We start from the raw sequence: 14,104 nt of genomic DNA on the forward strand, positions 1-14,104 counted from the left end.
CCTATAAAGGGGCCCACTGACTCTCCAGCCCCTCAGTTTCTTCTTACTGCTAGTGACGGCTAGCTGTTACTTCTCTTGTGCATAGCAAGTTAGCAGTGTCCTATCCTCGTGTATAGTCCGTGTATATAGTTAAGAAAACTAACTATATAATAGATCATTTGTATATAGTTCTTGGTAGTTGGGGGGTTCCCCCCCACATTTCGTTGCCCGTTGGAATGGACATGAACAACCACTCGAAGAAGAAAAATGACTTTCTGATGGGGAAGCAAAGGGAAGCCACAAGAGTGATCATGCATCCCCTTCCAGCAGTTTCAGGTGTCCAGGGCAGCGGGCAGAGAGGTAAATCATTGTAGGGCAGGACTGGGGAAGACCTGGTGGGTGGCTTCCACCCTGCGCCAGGCTCAGCTGCTAGTCTCAGCCTGCTCTGAGGAGGACTGGACTTCCTCTTTCCCTGCACAGCAGCCAGGGCCATGTCAGACCCATCCCCAGATTTCTCTCTCAGCTGTAGAAAGCTCTGCAAACTCCTCCCCACTCATGTTTCCTGCACTCATTGCTTCTCAGCTGCAGGGGAGGGATCCCTGTACAGGGCGCTGTTCCCCCATTCACCCAACTCCCGTGCATCCAGGTCCCCTCATACCCAGACTCTCCCACTAAGCCTCACCCCCACCCAGCACTCAGAATCCCCGACGAGCCCCACTCTCCCTGCACCTGGACCACCCCAACAAGCCACCCACACCTGGATCCCCACCTTAGCTAGCCCCCACCAGCTGCACCTGGATCCCCACCCCACTGAGCCCCACTTCCCCCGCATCTGGACTCCCTACTGAGCCCCCCACAACCCCTTCTGCACTCTATCCCCTCCAAACCAAGATGAACCCTCCACCACCCCGCTGAGCCCCAACCACCTTCACCTGGACCCCACTGCAGAGTCCCATTACTGTTGCACTCAGAACCTTCCAACAAGCCTCTGCGTCCAGATCCCTCCTGCGCCTGGATCCCCCACTGAGCCACCCGCACCCTCTCACCCACAGCTGGATCCTCCCACACTAAGCCTCTGCACACCTGGATCCTGCCTTGCTGAGCCTGCCTGTCCACACCTGGTGCACCTGGCATACAGGGGCAGGGCCCTGGGATGTTTCTGGGGCAGGCCCAGTCCTTGCGCTGTGGGTGCAGCCTAACTGCTGAGTCTATATCCTGGGGGGGGGGCAGGGGCATGCAGAGGAAGCTGCACAGTGATCTCCCACCTCTGTGCAGCCAGTGGCCTGTGCTCCCCAATTCCATGCAGGAGCCCCCACATTTATTTGACAATTAAAATGTGCAGAATTGTAAAATATTGTGCACAGAATTGTTAATTTTTTGGCGCAGAATGCCCTCAGGAGTAATGTGAGATGTATCAGTACCACAGTCACCAAATCACTTTTAACAATTCTGCTGATACTGTCTACCCCTGCTGTTTTCACAGGCTTCATTTTCATAACAGTGTGCACCACTTCCTCTTGCAGGATTGATAGCTCCTGTTTCATACTCTCCTTTCCATATTCTCTCCTCTTGTGCTGTATTGCAAATGGCTTTGATTGGCACAGTAATCTCTTCACCAGCATTTGATTACATCACCTTCAGTGAGGACTTTGCCATCAGGATCTTTTATGTTTGATTGCAGAGAACTTTTTGGAAAAAACTCTGACCACTGTGAACATACCTTTTGTATTATTTGTCTTTAATTCTCAAGTTCTGTGCATTTTGCCCTTATGTATTCACTCTTGTCTTGTCTAGTCTAATTTTGGATCTGTCTGTTCAGTTCCTTGTACTCTCCCCTACATTTTTCAGTGTCCAAGCCATCCTCTTTCACACTGCATCATTTTTTCACCAGCCAACACTGACCTTTTGGATTGGGTGCTTTGGTGTCTTTGAGCATGATAGTTTCCATTTTGTCCCAAAGTTCATTCAGGGTGTTGCATTCTTTCACTGATGACAATGCTTCAAACTCATTCTGGATGGAAATCATGTAGGGTTTTTTTATTCTGGACAAGTCCAAATGCAGTGAACCTGTAGGCTGTTCAGGTTTCCTTTGCGGGGGAGTACTGAAATGTCAGGTATGGAGTGATCATTTCGTGTAAAAGGTTTGTCCATGGACGATATCATAGAAAAATGATAAAAGACAAAAACACCGGATCACTAGAGACCCAGGTGGATACAACATTTCCACATCTGATCTACAATCCACAAACATGGTCTGTGATAAAAAGGGGACATTTGCAGTGCTCTACATATCACCCAAGGGCAAACCCTTTTCACAAAACAATCATTCCATATCTGACCTCTGAGTCCTTGTCTTCAAGGAAACCATCACAACACCTTCAACAGATGAGCCTGGGAGCTTAAATTCGTAACTTTGCTAGACATTAAAAATCATGGTCTAAACAAAGACACTGGATTTTTGGCTTATTACAACAATCTGTAACCTATTAATCCACCTCTTTTGTGTTATGACTGCATAGGTGTTAACTGGCCACTTTACCTTGAAAAAGGTCTCTTGTATGTTAAGTATTTATAGTAAACAATCTGTTCCACCTTTTATTTAGCTGTGAGACTGTGGCCGGGTCTACATTACGGACTTATACCAGTATAACTACAAAAATCCATAGCCGTGAGCAACATAGTTGTACCAACCTAACCCTCAGTGTAGACAGCGTTATGTCGGTTGGGATAGCTTCTCCTGTTTACTTAGCTGGCCCATTGCCAGGGTATCTACTTCATCCTTATCCTCTATCTCTCAATGGCTTGAAGACTGTTGAAGAGACTGGGTAAGTACAATGGGAGTATGGGAGCTTGAGGCAACCAACAAAAAGGGTGAGGGAAATATGATTTTGTGTGTTCCTTTAAATCTGGAGCAGGAGAGATGGGGGAGGGAGGGCTGGGAAAAGGCTCTACAGTGAAGTAAAGAGAAAGAGATTACCTTTAGAGATAATATTGTTTTCCTTATTCTAGTAAAACTCCTTGTTCAGTTTCTCTGATATTTTTAGCATTGTCACAAAAGAAAATAGAGACATCCAAAGAGAGGAAAGATAGAAAGATTGGAAGGGACACAGGAAAAATAAGAGAAAAAGACAGGAACATGCAGATCAGAATGATGAGGAGAAAGAAATGAGGATACAAAAGGAAAAACTTAATGATGGAAAACTGTAAGAACTTTAAAATCAGAGTTGGTTAGGAATTTTTCAATGAATGGAGGTGGATTAACTATGCCGACAGGAGAAGCTCTCCCATCGGCGTAGGAGAGTCTCTGCTTAAGCACTACAGCAGCACAACTGCACTGATGCAGCATTTTAATTGTAGACCTGCCCTATGAGTACCTTTCCCAGGCCTGAAGAAGAGCCGTGCATAGCTCAAAAGCTTGTTTCTTTCATCAGCGGAAGCTGATCCAACAAAAGATATTTCCTGTCTCTGTTTTATTACATAGTTGATTTGGTGACCTCCATGTGTGTAAATGTCTACAACGTTGGGAGAAAATGGTGTTTGAAATGACAAAGTAATTAGAGCAGCAAAAGTCCACTAAACATCTTCCTCTCTCATTTTGTAAACAAGACCACTGTTTCCCATTACTTTTTTATGAGAACTTATACTTCGAATTGTCTCGTTCAGGTCCCCAGTTACAAGGATATCTTTGTGTACTTAGTATTTGACTGAATGGCTCTTCAAGCCATTAATAAAACTAATCAATTGTGCAGTTATCCGCTGCTGTAGCAGGAGTGTAAACCTGTATAGCTGATATATTAACTGGCTTTGCTCAAAGGCAAATTGTAATGATTCTATTGCTGACTGAGTTATATCCAAGCACACACTGTTGTCTCCTTGGATAGGGTAAATGCAACCCTATTTTCTCTTTTTCTCAGCTCCTGAACAGTATACTGCATATCTATCCATCATCATCAAATGACTCCATCCCAATCATCACAGCTCTGAGATGACCCATTGTCTGCACTCACTTGCTTACTTTTCTCAAAACATTTCTTTACTAGCATCATTCCAGCTACTTGCCTCTCACAGAATTTATGCAATCAAAACGAGTGAAATTCATGAAGTATCCACAATTGATCTGCCACACAGTTTCCATTACAGAAGCAAAAGATTACACAACTAGCAGAAATCATTAAATTAGCATTAAGACATAAATGTAGATGATAAGAATAAAATATTTAATGGATATAGAACAAATTACTGCCTATATTAAATTAACAGATCTCTCTGAAGAAATAGGGCCCAAGTGGGATGAATAGTTAAAGATAAATTACATATGCAACTTAAAATAACAGCATGTTTCCTTACTGTAATACAAGGTATGTCTACATTTTGAGCTTGGTTTGCGATTCCCAGCTCAAGGAGAAATACTTGTGCTAGTTCTCATCTAGCTAGTGAACGAAAAATAGAATGTCGCTGAGGAAGTGTGAGTATCTGCCCATCCAAGACCCCTAGGCATGTACTCAGGGCAGCTAGCCCATCCCACCACTCACACTGCTGTGGCTACACTCTATTTTTCACTTGCTAACTAGAGGAGAGCTAGCACGAGTATGTCACCTTGAGCTGCGAATCATACCTCCAGCTCACTGTGTAGATATCAACATCTACTGTACACTGCTTTGATTCTACTGCATTCTCTTATGTTTGTATATCTGACATCCTCTTTTTTATTGTTTACATAAAAAAACTTGTACTGTCAACCACCAAACCATCTAGTCCGACGTCCTGTATATCACAGGCTACCAATGCCATCCATCACCCGTACACTAAACCCAAACAAAATTAGACCAAAATATTACAGCTCACAGGGAGACTAAACTATCATAGGCCACGGGCAGAGAATAGGAGGCATGGTTACAAACAGTATGCAGTTGAACCCTTCTTTCAGGCATCTCAGCCCAACACCAATGCCCAGACCACAGACCAATTCTGCCTCAAGAATTGACTCTAATCAGACCAGACTCTCCTGTTACTTCCTCAGCTCCCTCTCCAATGACCTGCCTCTATGCAGAGTCTTCCCTAACTAAAAACTACCAGCAATACAGCATGTCTTCCAAAGACTGAACATATGCTCACACACTAAGAAAAAACTTGGGAAACTATGTGTAAGAGCACCACAGTGACACCTGCCATAACAATATTCATACAGATATTGACAAAATACTGCTCAAGTTAAATAAAAACCAAAGACTAATTCTACCCCTAATAAAGACAGATATTATCTCCCTTGCTGTTAGATCTGTACAAAAGCTATTACAAATGCAGGAGGGCTTGAATCAAAACCTCACATTCAGACCCCTTAATTAGGGAAGTGTGTCCATATTGATCCATATTGATACATCTGAATCTGAACCCATCTCTACAGAGGGGACTGGAATTATTAATCCAGTCCATTAATGCAGAAAGAATAGGGATCACATGAGATTTCTGCCAATTTGGGCTGTAATAGCCTGAGAATAACTCTTGAGTTTTCAATGTTATTGAACTCGGCCTGTAGCCTGGATCATCCAAAACAGCCTAAATTTGGTCTGGATCTGAACATCCCTTCTTGACTAAAATCTAATTACAAGGTTTTAAAAATCTGTCACATTCTGTAATGGGGTGTGCATTCTTACCAGCTGTCTGCGCTTTTTGGTAGAAGGAGTGCTGGAAGGAGAAGAGCCAGCACTGAGAGCTTCTTCAATATCTAAATTCAATTCTTCCAGTTTCTTCATGAGAGATGACATAGACTCTGACCACTCAGATCCTTTTTCTGGTTGGGTCTAAAAGAAAACCAAACACACATGAAGTCTGAAAATATTAAAGCTCTTCATGATTTGTAGATTAGTGTTTAAAACTACACTCCAAAAAACCCCAACAAAGTCTGGATGATCAACTCTCTGCCTATCCTGGGTTGACCTCATCTATCTAGAAGGCTTCAACTATCATTTCTCTCCTGTTGACACGTTAGATGCTCTTTATATCTGACTAGTCACACTCCATCCAGTTGTGCACATCCAAATGTGTCTCTGACATATCATCGGGGATGATCCACTGTCAGTTCAAACTCAGAATGCCCCAGAAGAACCTTCTTTCTTACTTATTTCTAAAATCCTTTCTATTTCCAACATTCTCCATCGGAGTAGACAACATCCCTATTCTCTTTGTCACTTACCCTCGTAACTTTGAGGGTCATCCTGAATTCCTTACTTTCCCTCCTACTATACATCCAGGCTATCATCAAATCTTGCTGCTTTTTTCTTCAGATCAATTTGAAATTCTGCCTGGTCAAAACACTACTCTACTTCCCGTTGATTTTTCTGCTTTGATTGTTGCAACCTCCTCCCTGATATATATATTACTTCTTTCCATGTGGGAGTCTTTAATCCATCAAAGCACAGCTACTAAAATTGTCATCTTTGGACATCTATTGAATCACATCATGTCCATTCAAACCCCTCTGCTTATTCCTCTTCAGCCATCTTCCTATATATGTAATGACTCTAAATCTCAAGAGCACCATGTCTCCCTCTCTCTCCTCATTCAAATCACTCCTAAAGGCCCACTTCTTCCCAGATGCCTATAATGATTAACTCATACCATCAAATGCTAGCATTATAACTCACATGAGTGAAGGGGGCATGGTTGGAGGGCTATTGCACTTCATTGAATGCTAAATGCCAGAATGACCTTTAGGGAGAATATGAAACTGAGCACAAATTAGACCTCCTCTGAGACTACTCTTAATTGCGGGGGGGCGTGCAAAATTGGGCTCTTGGGGGCCACCAGATTAGGAAGATTCGGCAATGCAAAGGTGACGGATCTGAGACCCGAGGAACTAGCTCCTGTTCTTCTATGTTCAAATTGTTAGTTACGTGAAACATTTCTAAATATGAGGCCACAAGAGTCATAGCAATTGCAGCTGAAGGATTCACTTGTCATCAAAGCCAGCCCCTTCTGGATAGTACAAACTATTCCCTATCTTGAGCTGCTTTGGTTTATTCTTCTTTCACCCAGCTTACTTTGGCTATGTATATTTTCATATAAACATCATTTCACAAGTCAATTTTAATAGACTGTGCACACTAATATTAACATTACTAACATTGCTTTGCAGCAAAATAGCACTGTCCTTCCAAAGAGCTCAAAGTACCTTACAGACATTAAAAAGCCAAGCCACACAACATCCCTGTGTGCTAGGAAGTATTATTATTACCATTTTATATATCCTCTTGGTGAATCATTTCCTTTGTGGGGGCTGGAAATTGGGACACAGAGAGGACAATAACTTGCTCACAGTCACACAACACAGGCAGAAATAGAATCTAGGAGAATAATTCTCACCTTACACCAATATTACACCACTGTAACTACCTTTTCCGTAATGGAGTTACTCCTGATTTGCACCAGAATAAGGGAAAGAAGAATAATGCCCCAGATCTTCAGACTCCCAGTCCTGTGTCTGAACAAGAAAACCATGCTTCTTTACTTAGGGAGATAGTTTTGGCTCTACTTGTATTTAGCATTGGCTTCAGAGAACAGAAAACTGGACATAATGTCACTATTTTTTCCAAACATAGTTTAAGTATTTTTATTATTCATAACAGTGAATGTTTTTTCCAGGAGTGCTGTCAAAAGTCCTAAACTGTAGTGAAGATCAGATTTGTATCTATTCAAAATTACATTATGTGGATATAGTCCTATATTATTCTTTATTGTATTTTACAAAACTTTTTATATTGTTTTTAGGCACAAGCACAATATACATTACGCAAAAAGAGACACTACAAAAAAGAAATTGTCATGCCACATTCTGTTTGAGTGAGATGGTCTTATATAAGATATAGTGTCAATATTTGGTACTTCCACAATGTCAATTTCTAAATCAAAGTAAAGGTCTTGCATTTTACTGAATTTTTACATCTTGATAACTTTGTCTTTACAAAACTAAGGAAAGGATGAATATTTTCTTCAAAATGCCTCAAACAAGTGAAAACAAAAAACAGATTTAGTAGTCTACCAAAATCTAATGGAATAATCCAATCTGAAGTTTCTAGACATCATTGAGATACAAACTGACAAAACAATGTTATAAAAATTGTCTTCCTCCAAAGTCAGTGGTAATCAGATATGGGAAAATGCTAATGAGTCAGTTTACATACAGAAATGAGTAAATTGTGCCGGACTTCAATGAGTTCTATGAAGACTATATTGACCATCCAGGTAACAAACATTGACTATCCAGGTAACAAACAAAGATTCAATTAGAAATCCAGAAAAAATATTACTTACCTCTTAAGAATAAAATAATGTTTTTTTCTGGGACTCTAATCTTTCTTTTGGAAAGTTAGAGAGAGAGAAAAAAAGTGCTCTACTTTTGAGGTTCCGGTCCATAAAAGAGAGCAAGTAAGATTTACAGATATTTCTCATTAAGATAGGGTAAGTTTATGTCACAATAGCCAATATATCAACTAATGTGGCAGAAAACAAGATTTATTGTCCTGGGAGGAAAGTATCAACCTTGCCTTTGTCTTGGGAAGTATTTACCTCTTGAATCAATATGTCTTTTTATTTATTCAACAATTACCAATAGCTGATTAATACAGAATGCTCTTAAAACCATTTTTTACAAATAAGTTTACTTTTTCTTTTAAAGAAATACCAAGAACAAACCATTGCATTCTTCATATAAAGTTTATTAGAGGAGAGGCAGAAATTGTAGTCAAGGAGCTAAGAAATACAAGCTGTAAAGAGTTACCAAAAAGTAAAACTCTTTGATTCCTCCATTAAGATTTGTTCTTTTCTAGTTCAATAAAACTCTAAATCATATCCATTAAATTAAGGGGAAGAGGAGAAAATGGGTTTTCATTATTGTATAGAATAAAACTAAATAGGTCTAGTTAATAAAATGGCATCCACTAACTGGATATTTGGCACAAAAACTGCATTTGGAACAATTGTTGATAGCCCATATATTTTTTATGCTGCCTCAAATTATTGCTGAATTGCAAAAAACTAATGGTACACAGAGCTTTCACAGTAGGACTTGTAACAGAAGACATTGCACTGAACTCAATCATAAAGGACCAAATCCATTCCCCAGTGCCTAGCCTGGATAACTGACTTGGGTGCCTGAGATCTCTGAGTTCAACAGACATGGCAGATTCACCTCACAAGCTTTGGAGCAGCAGTGAATCCATTCCATAGCTACTATTCGTGCCTTCAGGCTGGATTATCTTCAGTGATCTTTGTGTCCCCACTCTACTTTGGTAAAGGGCAGCGTCAATAACTTGCCTTTGTCCATTGTCTGCCCAAGAGGTGGTGGGTGCACATCCCTGCATAAGCTCTTAAAATCTCTCCCATTCATTGGAACCAAATTGGTTCAGCTGAGTCTGTGACTATACCTGTGGGTGCAGAGGGTCTCACGGAAACTGAATTGGAGTAGAGTTTTGGAGGGGGGCATATGGGAACACTTCCGATGTTGTGTGGACCCTAGCTCCATGGAGCCTCCCAGAACACCAGTGTGTGTTTGGGCATAGTGTCTGAACAGAAGAGAGAGGCCAGAGGATCCATTCTGGTGCAGTTCTTCCCAGGCTATCTGTTCTGTGGAGTGGGCACACTTCGAGTATGAAGTTTACATCACTAGTAGGCAAGAGCAGGCACACTAGCCTGCGGGGTGGATTCCTTTGTGTTGTGAATATCTATCACCTCACTGAAATACTCAGGCTACACAGTGAGGATTGGATTCACCACTAAATGTGGGGGAAAATATTCCTATATGATAAGTATAAAACCAATGAAATACGTAATCCCTTGCTAGTGATAAGATCTGTTCTTAAACAGAGAACAGAAGACTACCAATGTATTATTATGCTTCAGAAAGTTACAGTTACTACATATGTAGAATTAACCTAACTGCACCAAACTTAGTGAGACATACTGGATAATCAACCAAACATAAAACATAGTTACAGCCTGTTGTTTCCTATCAGAGATTAACACTTTTTTTTGTTTGTTTTTTTAATAGTAAGTGAATCTAATCTAAGAAACATTAAGCATATAAGACTACATTCTGTGCTCACTTGCACACATAAAACACCATTGCAGTCAGTGAGAATGCACAGGTGGAAATGAAGCACAAGAGTTTTTCCCATAATCTACAAAACAATTTGTTCTTTTCTCAGAATGAGAAGTAAATACATTCCAGACATTCAGTATGTCAGTTTATGCCTCTGGGACAGAAAAGGTTCTGCACCCTGTTTTGTGGCTTCTTAGTTTTCTTCAGTAATCCTATTCAGCAAAAACATCTGTGATAAAAGGCACATTTGTTTCAATATTTTGCATGTGAAGCTTGTTGCAATAGGCATGGTGACTGCCAGCAAATCTAAACTTAAACTAAAGGAATGTGGCAGAAATGAATAAGTTTTTATAGAATATGCCGAGGTCAGGGTTACCCTTGCAGCCAGATCTCATCATATAATCAAATTAAAAAGCCTTTCAATTTGAGCCATACATGCATTGGGGTTATGGGAAGGTTGCACAATTCTAGATTTTACTGATGTCTTGTGTTTTTCAGTTCAATTTCAATAAGCCAATTGTTTTAATGTAAATGTAATGTACAACTATGTAGTCATTCACTAATAAAATAAATGACTGAACCATAGATCAAAACCACCAATGCCATATTTTCTCTGTGTGTGTGTGTGTGTGTGTGTGTGTGTGTGTGTGTGTGTGTGTGTGTGTGTGTGTGTGTATATTGTATTTTTACATATATGTATATATAAACATACATTCAAGGGCAAATTCTCTCTGATCTATGGAGAAAATCCCAAATGACTTACTGAAAAGTATTCTAGTGACTCAATACCACATTTGCCTCTTGTTCCACTCGCGCATTCCCTAGATTCTCAAAGGGAGTTTTGTATAGAGATACAACCCAACCCTGAAATTAGTAGCAGCAGTTTCGCCCGCAAGAAGACAGCAGGACCAGACCCAGAAAGGATGTTTTATGACCATTTTCTAAGGTAATTGGGGCTACAATGCATTCTCTTATGCTCAAAATAGTTGTATATTTAAACCTGCCATATAGAACTGTTGATTAATCGCAGTTAACTCACCTGATTAACTCAAAAAATTAATTGCAACAATAGAATACCAATTGAAATTTATTACATATTTTGGATTTTTTCTACATTTTCAAATATATCAATTTCTATTACAACACAGAATACAAGATTTACAGTACTCACTTTATATTTTTTATTACAAATATTTGCACGGTAAAAATGATAAAATAAATGGCATTTTTCAATTCACCTCATACAAGTATTGTAGTGCAATCTCTTTCTCATGAAAGTGTAACTTGCAAATGTGGTTTTTTTGTTACATAACTGCACTGAAAAGAAAACAATGTAAAACTTTAGAAACTACAAGTCCACTCAGTCCTACTTTTTGTTCTGCCAATCGCTAAGACAAACAAGTTTGTTTATATTTATGGGAGTTACAGCTGCCTGCGTCTTATTTACAATGTCACCTGAAAGTGAGAACAAGAGTCTGCATGGCACTTTTGTAGCCAGCATTGCAAGGTATTTATGTGCCCAATATGCTAAACAGTCGTATGCCCCTTCATGCTTCAGCCACCATTCCAGAGGAAATGCTTCCATGCTGATAATGCTGATTAAAAAAATAATGCGTTAATTAAATTTATGACTGAAGTCATTGGGAAGAATTGTATGTCTCCTGTTCTGTTTTACCTGCATTCTGCCAAATATTTCATGTTATAGCAGCCTCGGATGATGACCGAGCAGATGTTCGTTTTAAAAACACTTTCACAGAAGATTTGACAAAACACATAAAAAAGGTACCAATGTGAGATTTCTAAAAATAGCTATAGCACTCGACCCAAGGTTTAAGAATCTGAAGTGCTGTCCAAAATCTGAGAGGGACGAGGTGTGGAGCATGCTTTAAGAAGTCTTAAAAGAACAACACTCAGATGCGGAAACTACAGAACCCAACCCATCAAAAAAGAAAATCAGCCTTCTGCTGGTGGCATCTACCAGATGATGAAAATGAACATGTGTTGGTCTGCTCTGCTTTGGATCGATATCAAGCAGAATCCGTCATTAAGGTGGTTGAAGCACGAAGGGACATGTGAATCTTTAACGCATCAGGCACGTAAATATCTTGCAACGCCAGCTACAACCAAGCCAAGCAAACACCTGTACTGACTTTCAGGTGACTTGTAAACAAGAAGCGGCCAGCATTATCTCCTGCAAATTGCAACCAAACTTGTTGGTCTGAGCAATTGGCTGAAGTAGGTCTGCGTGGACTTGTAGGGTCTAATGTTTTACGTTGTTTTATTTTTTAATGCTTTTTTTTTGTATGTAATTCTACATTTGTAAGTTCAACTTTCATGATAAAGAGATTGCACTACAGTACTTGTATTAGGTGAATTGAAAAATACTATTTTTTTTGTTTTTTTACAGTGCAAATACTTACAATAAAAATAAATATAAAGTGAGCACTGTAGACGTATTCTGTGTTGTAACTGAAATCAATATTTTAAAATGTAGAAAACATCCAAAAATATCTGAAGAAATGGTATTCTATTATTGTTTAACAGCATGATTAATCGTGCGATTAATCACGATTAATTTTTTAATCACTTGACAGCCCTACTTCCTTATTGAGCATAACAGATTTCTAAAGGGAACTTTTATGCATAACACACAATACATTAGTTATTTACATTTAAGAGTAGTAACTATGTAGCATTCTCCTCCAAAAAGGATTATTATCCACATATTATGCCAAAGCAATTAAGGTAAACTTCTCTGTTATGGTCTTAACTGCAGCCTTAACTACAACTTCTCAATTTTGTATATCATATCCTGTAAATATTCCTTGATATTTTTTGCTACCCTTCTAAAATTATCAGATTAGAAATGTGTATACAAGAAGGTAAGAAAGTATGTACGGGAGTGCAAGGATGTGAGAAAGAGAAAACTCAGCACAGATGTTTGATTCTAAATTTAAGGTGAATTGTCCAAGTCCATTTGAAAATAAAAATTTCAGCATTTTCTCTGATTATAAAATGCTTTGTTTGTTACATCTCCACAAAAACTTAAATCATGGTTGTTCATTAGATTTCAGCAATCACTAGTGATTGGAATTTTGAAGAGAGCACCATATTTTGGAAGTTATTCAATTCTGAACATCAGGCTACTCAGTCAGCATGTGGTGAACACAAGATGAAAAGTGATGAGGACAACAGAATCCAATCCTGCACTAATGAGAGTACTGTTTAGCAGCCACATTATTCCTGCCTGATAGCAAAAGTAAGACCAAACAGAGGAGTACATAGCTAGGTGACTCATTTACATTAGGAAGATACCACTTAGCCCAATGTCACCTACCCCCTACCAATTTTTTTTCTAACTTTTGCTCTTTGACATGCACACTACAAAATGCTGCAACCTCTATTGCTTTTTCTGACATGTATATCTTCTAGGGACCGTAAGCACAGCTTAATGGAGGGCCAAGCATAGAAATTAAAAAACATATTCTTTGGCTCTTCTGTGATTCAGTATGTGACATCTGAGATAACCTATTTTTGCCAGATCTTCCAAAACAAACATAAGTATGATTTGGATATGTAACCCTTCTGCCCCTCTGAGTTGGCAGCAACAAGGGCCGGGTTCAGTATCCAGGGGTTCCGTTTCAGTAACACAATGCATAACCGGCTCGAGCCCCCACCCAGTGACCTGGGACACTCACATACCACACACCCCTTGGGCGCCTCTAGGAGGCAATACTTCCCCTCTCGCAAGCATGGAGTCTGAGTGTAGCAAAATCTTTTTAATAAAGGAAGGAATCAATGCGACATCCCAATGGAGAAACACCACAAACAGGGTTATAACACAAACCATAAACAAAAACCCACCTCCAAGTACGTTTGGCACTGTCCTTTTTCCCCTTAGGGTTTTAAGTCCAATCACCCCAAAGTCCAACAACCCAAAAGTCTCTGGTCAATGCCACCCCAGAGTTCGAGAGTTTATCTGTAGAGGTTCCTCCCCCCCAGCTTGGGTAGAAAGGGGCACCTTACGTG

At 39.8% G+C, this 14,104-nt stretch overlaps 1 protein-coding gene across 2 annotated transcripts in view; it reads right to left on the reverse strand.

Moving 5' to 3' along the window:
* The window catches only part of STARD13 (StAR related lipid transfer domain containing 13), a 521,076-nt gene that overhangs the window by 375,276 nt on the left and 131,696 nt on the right, over nucleotides 1-14,104 (reverse strand). For both annotated transcript variants that reach the window (XM_030563204.1, XM_030563196.1), the window contains exon 3: nucleotides 5,634-5,780. In XM_030563204.1, the coding sequence (XP_030419064.1) occupies nucleotides 5,634-5,780 (147 nt within the window). The remainder of the gene's footprint in view (nucleotides 1-5,633; nucleotides 5,781-14,104) is intronic.

The sequence above is a fragment of the Gopherus evgoodei genome, chromosome 1 (assembly GCF_007399415.2).
Source record: "Gopherus evgoodei ecotype Sinaloan lineage chromosome 1, rGopEvg1_v1.p, whole genome shotgun sequence".
Lineage (NCBI taxonomy): Eukaryota > Metazoa > Chordata > Testudines > Testudinidae > Gopherus > Gopherus evgoodei.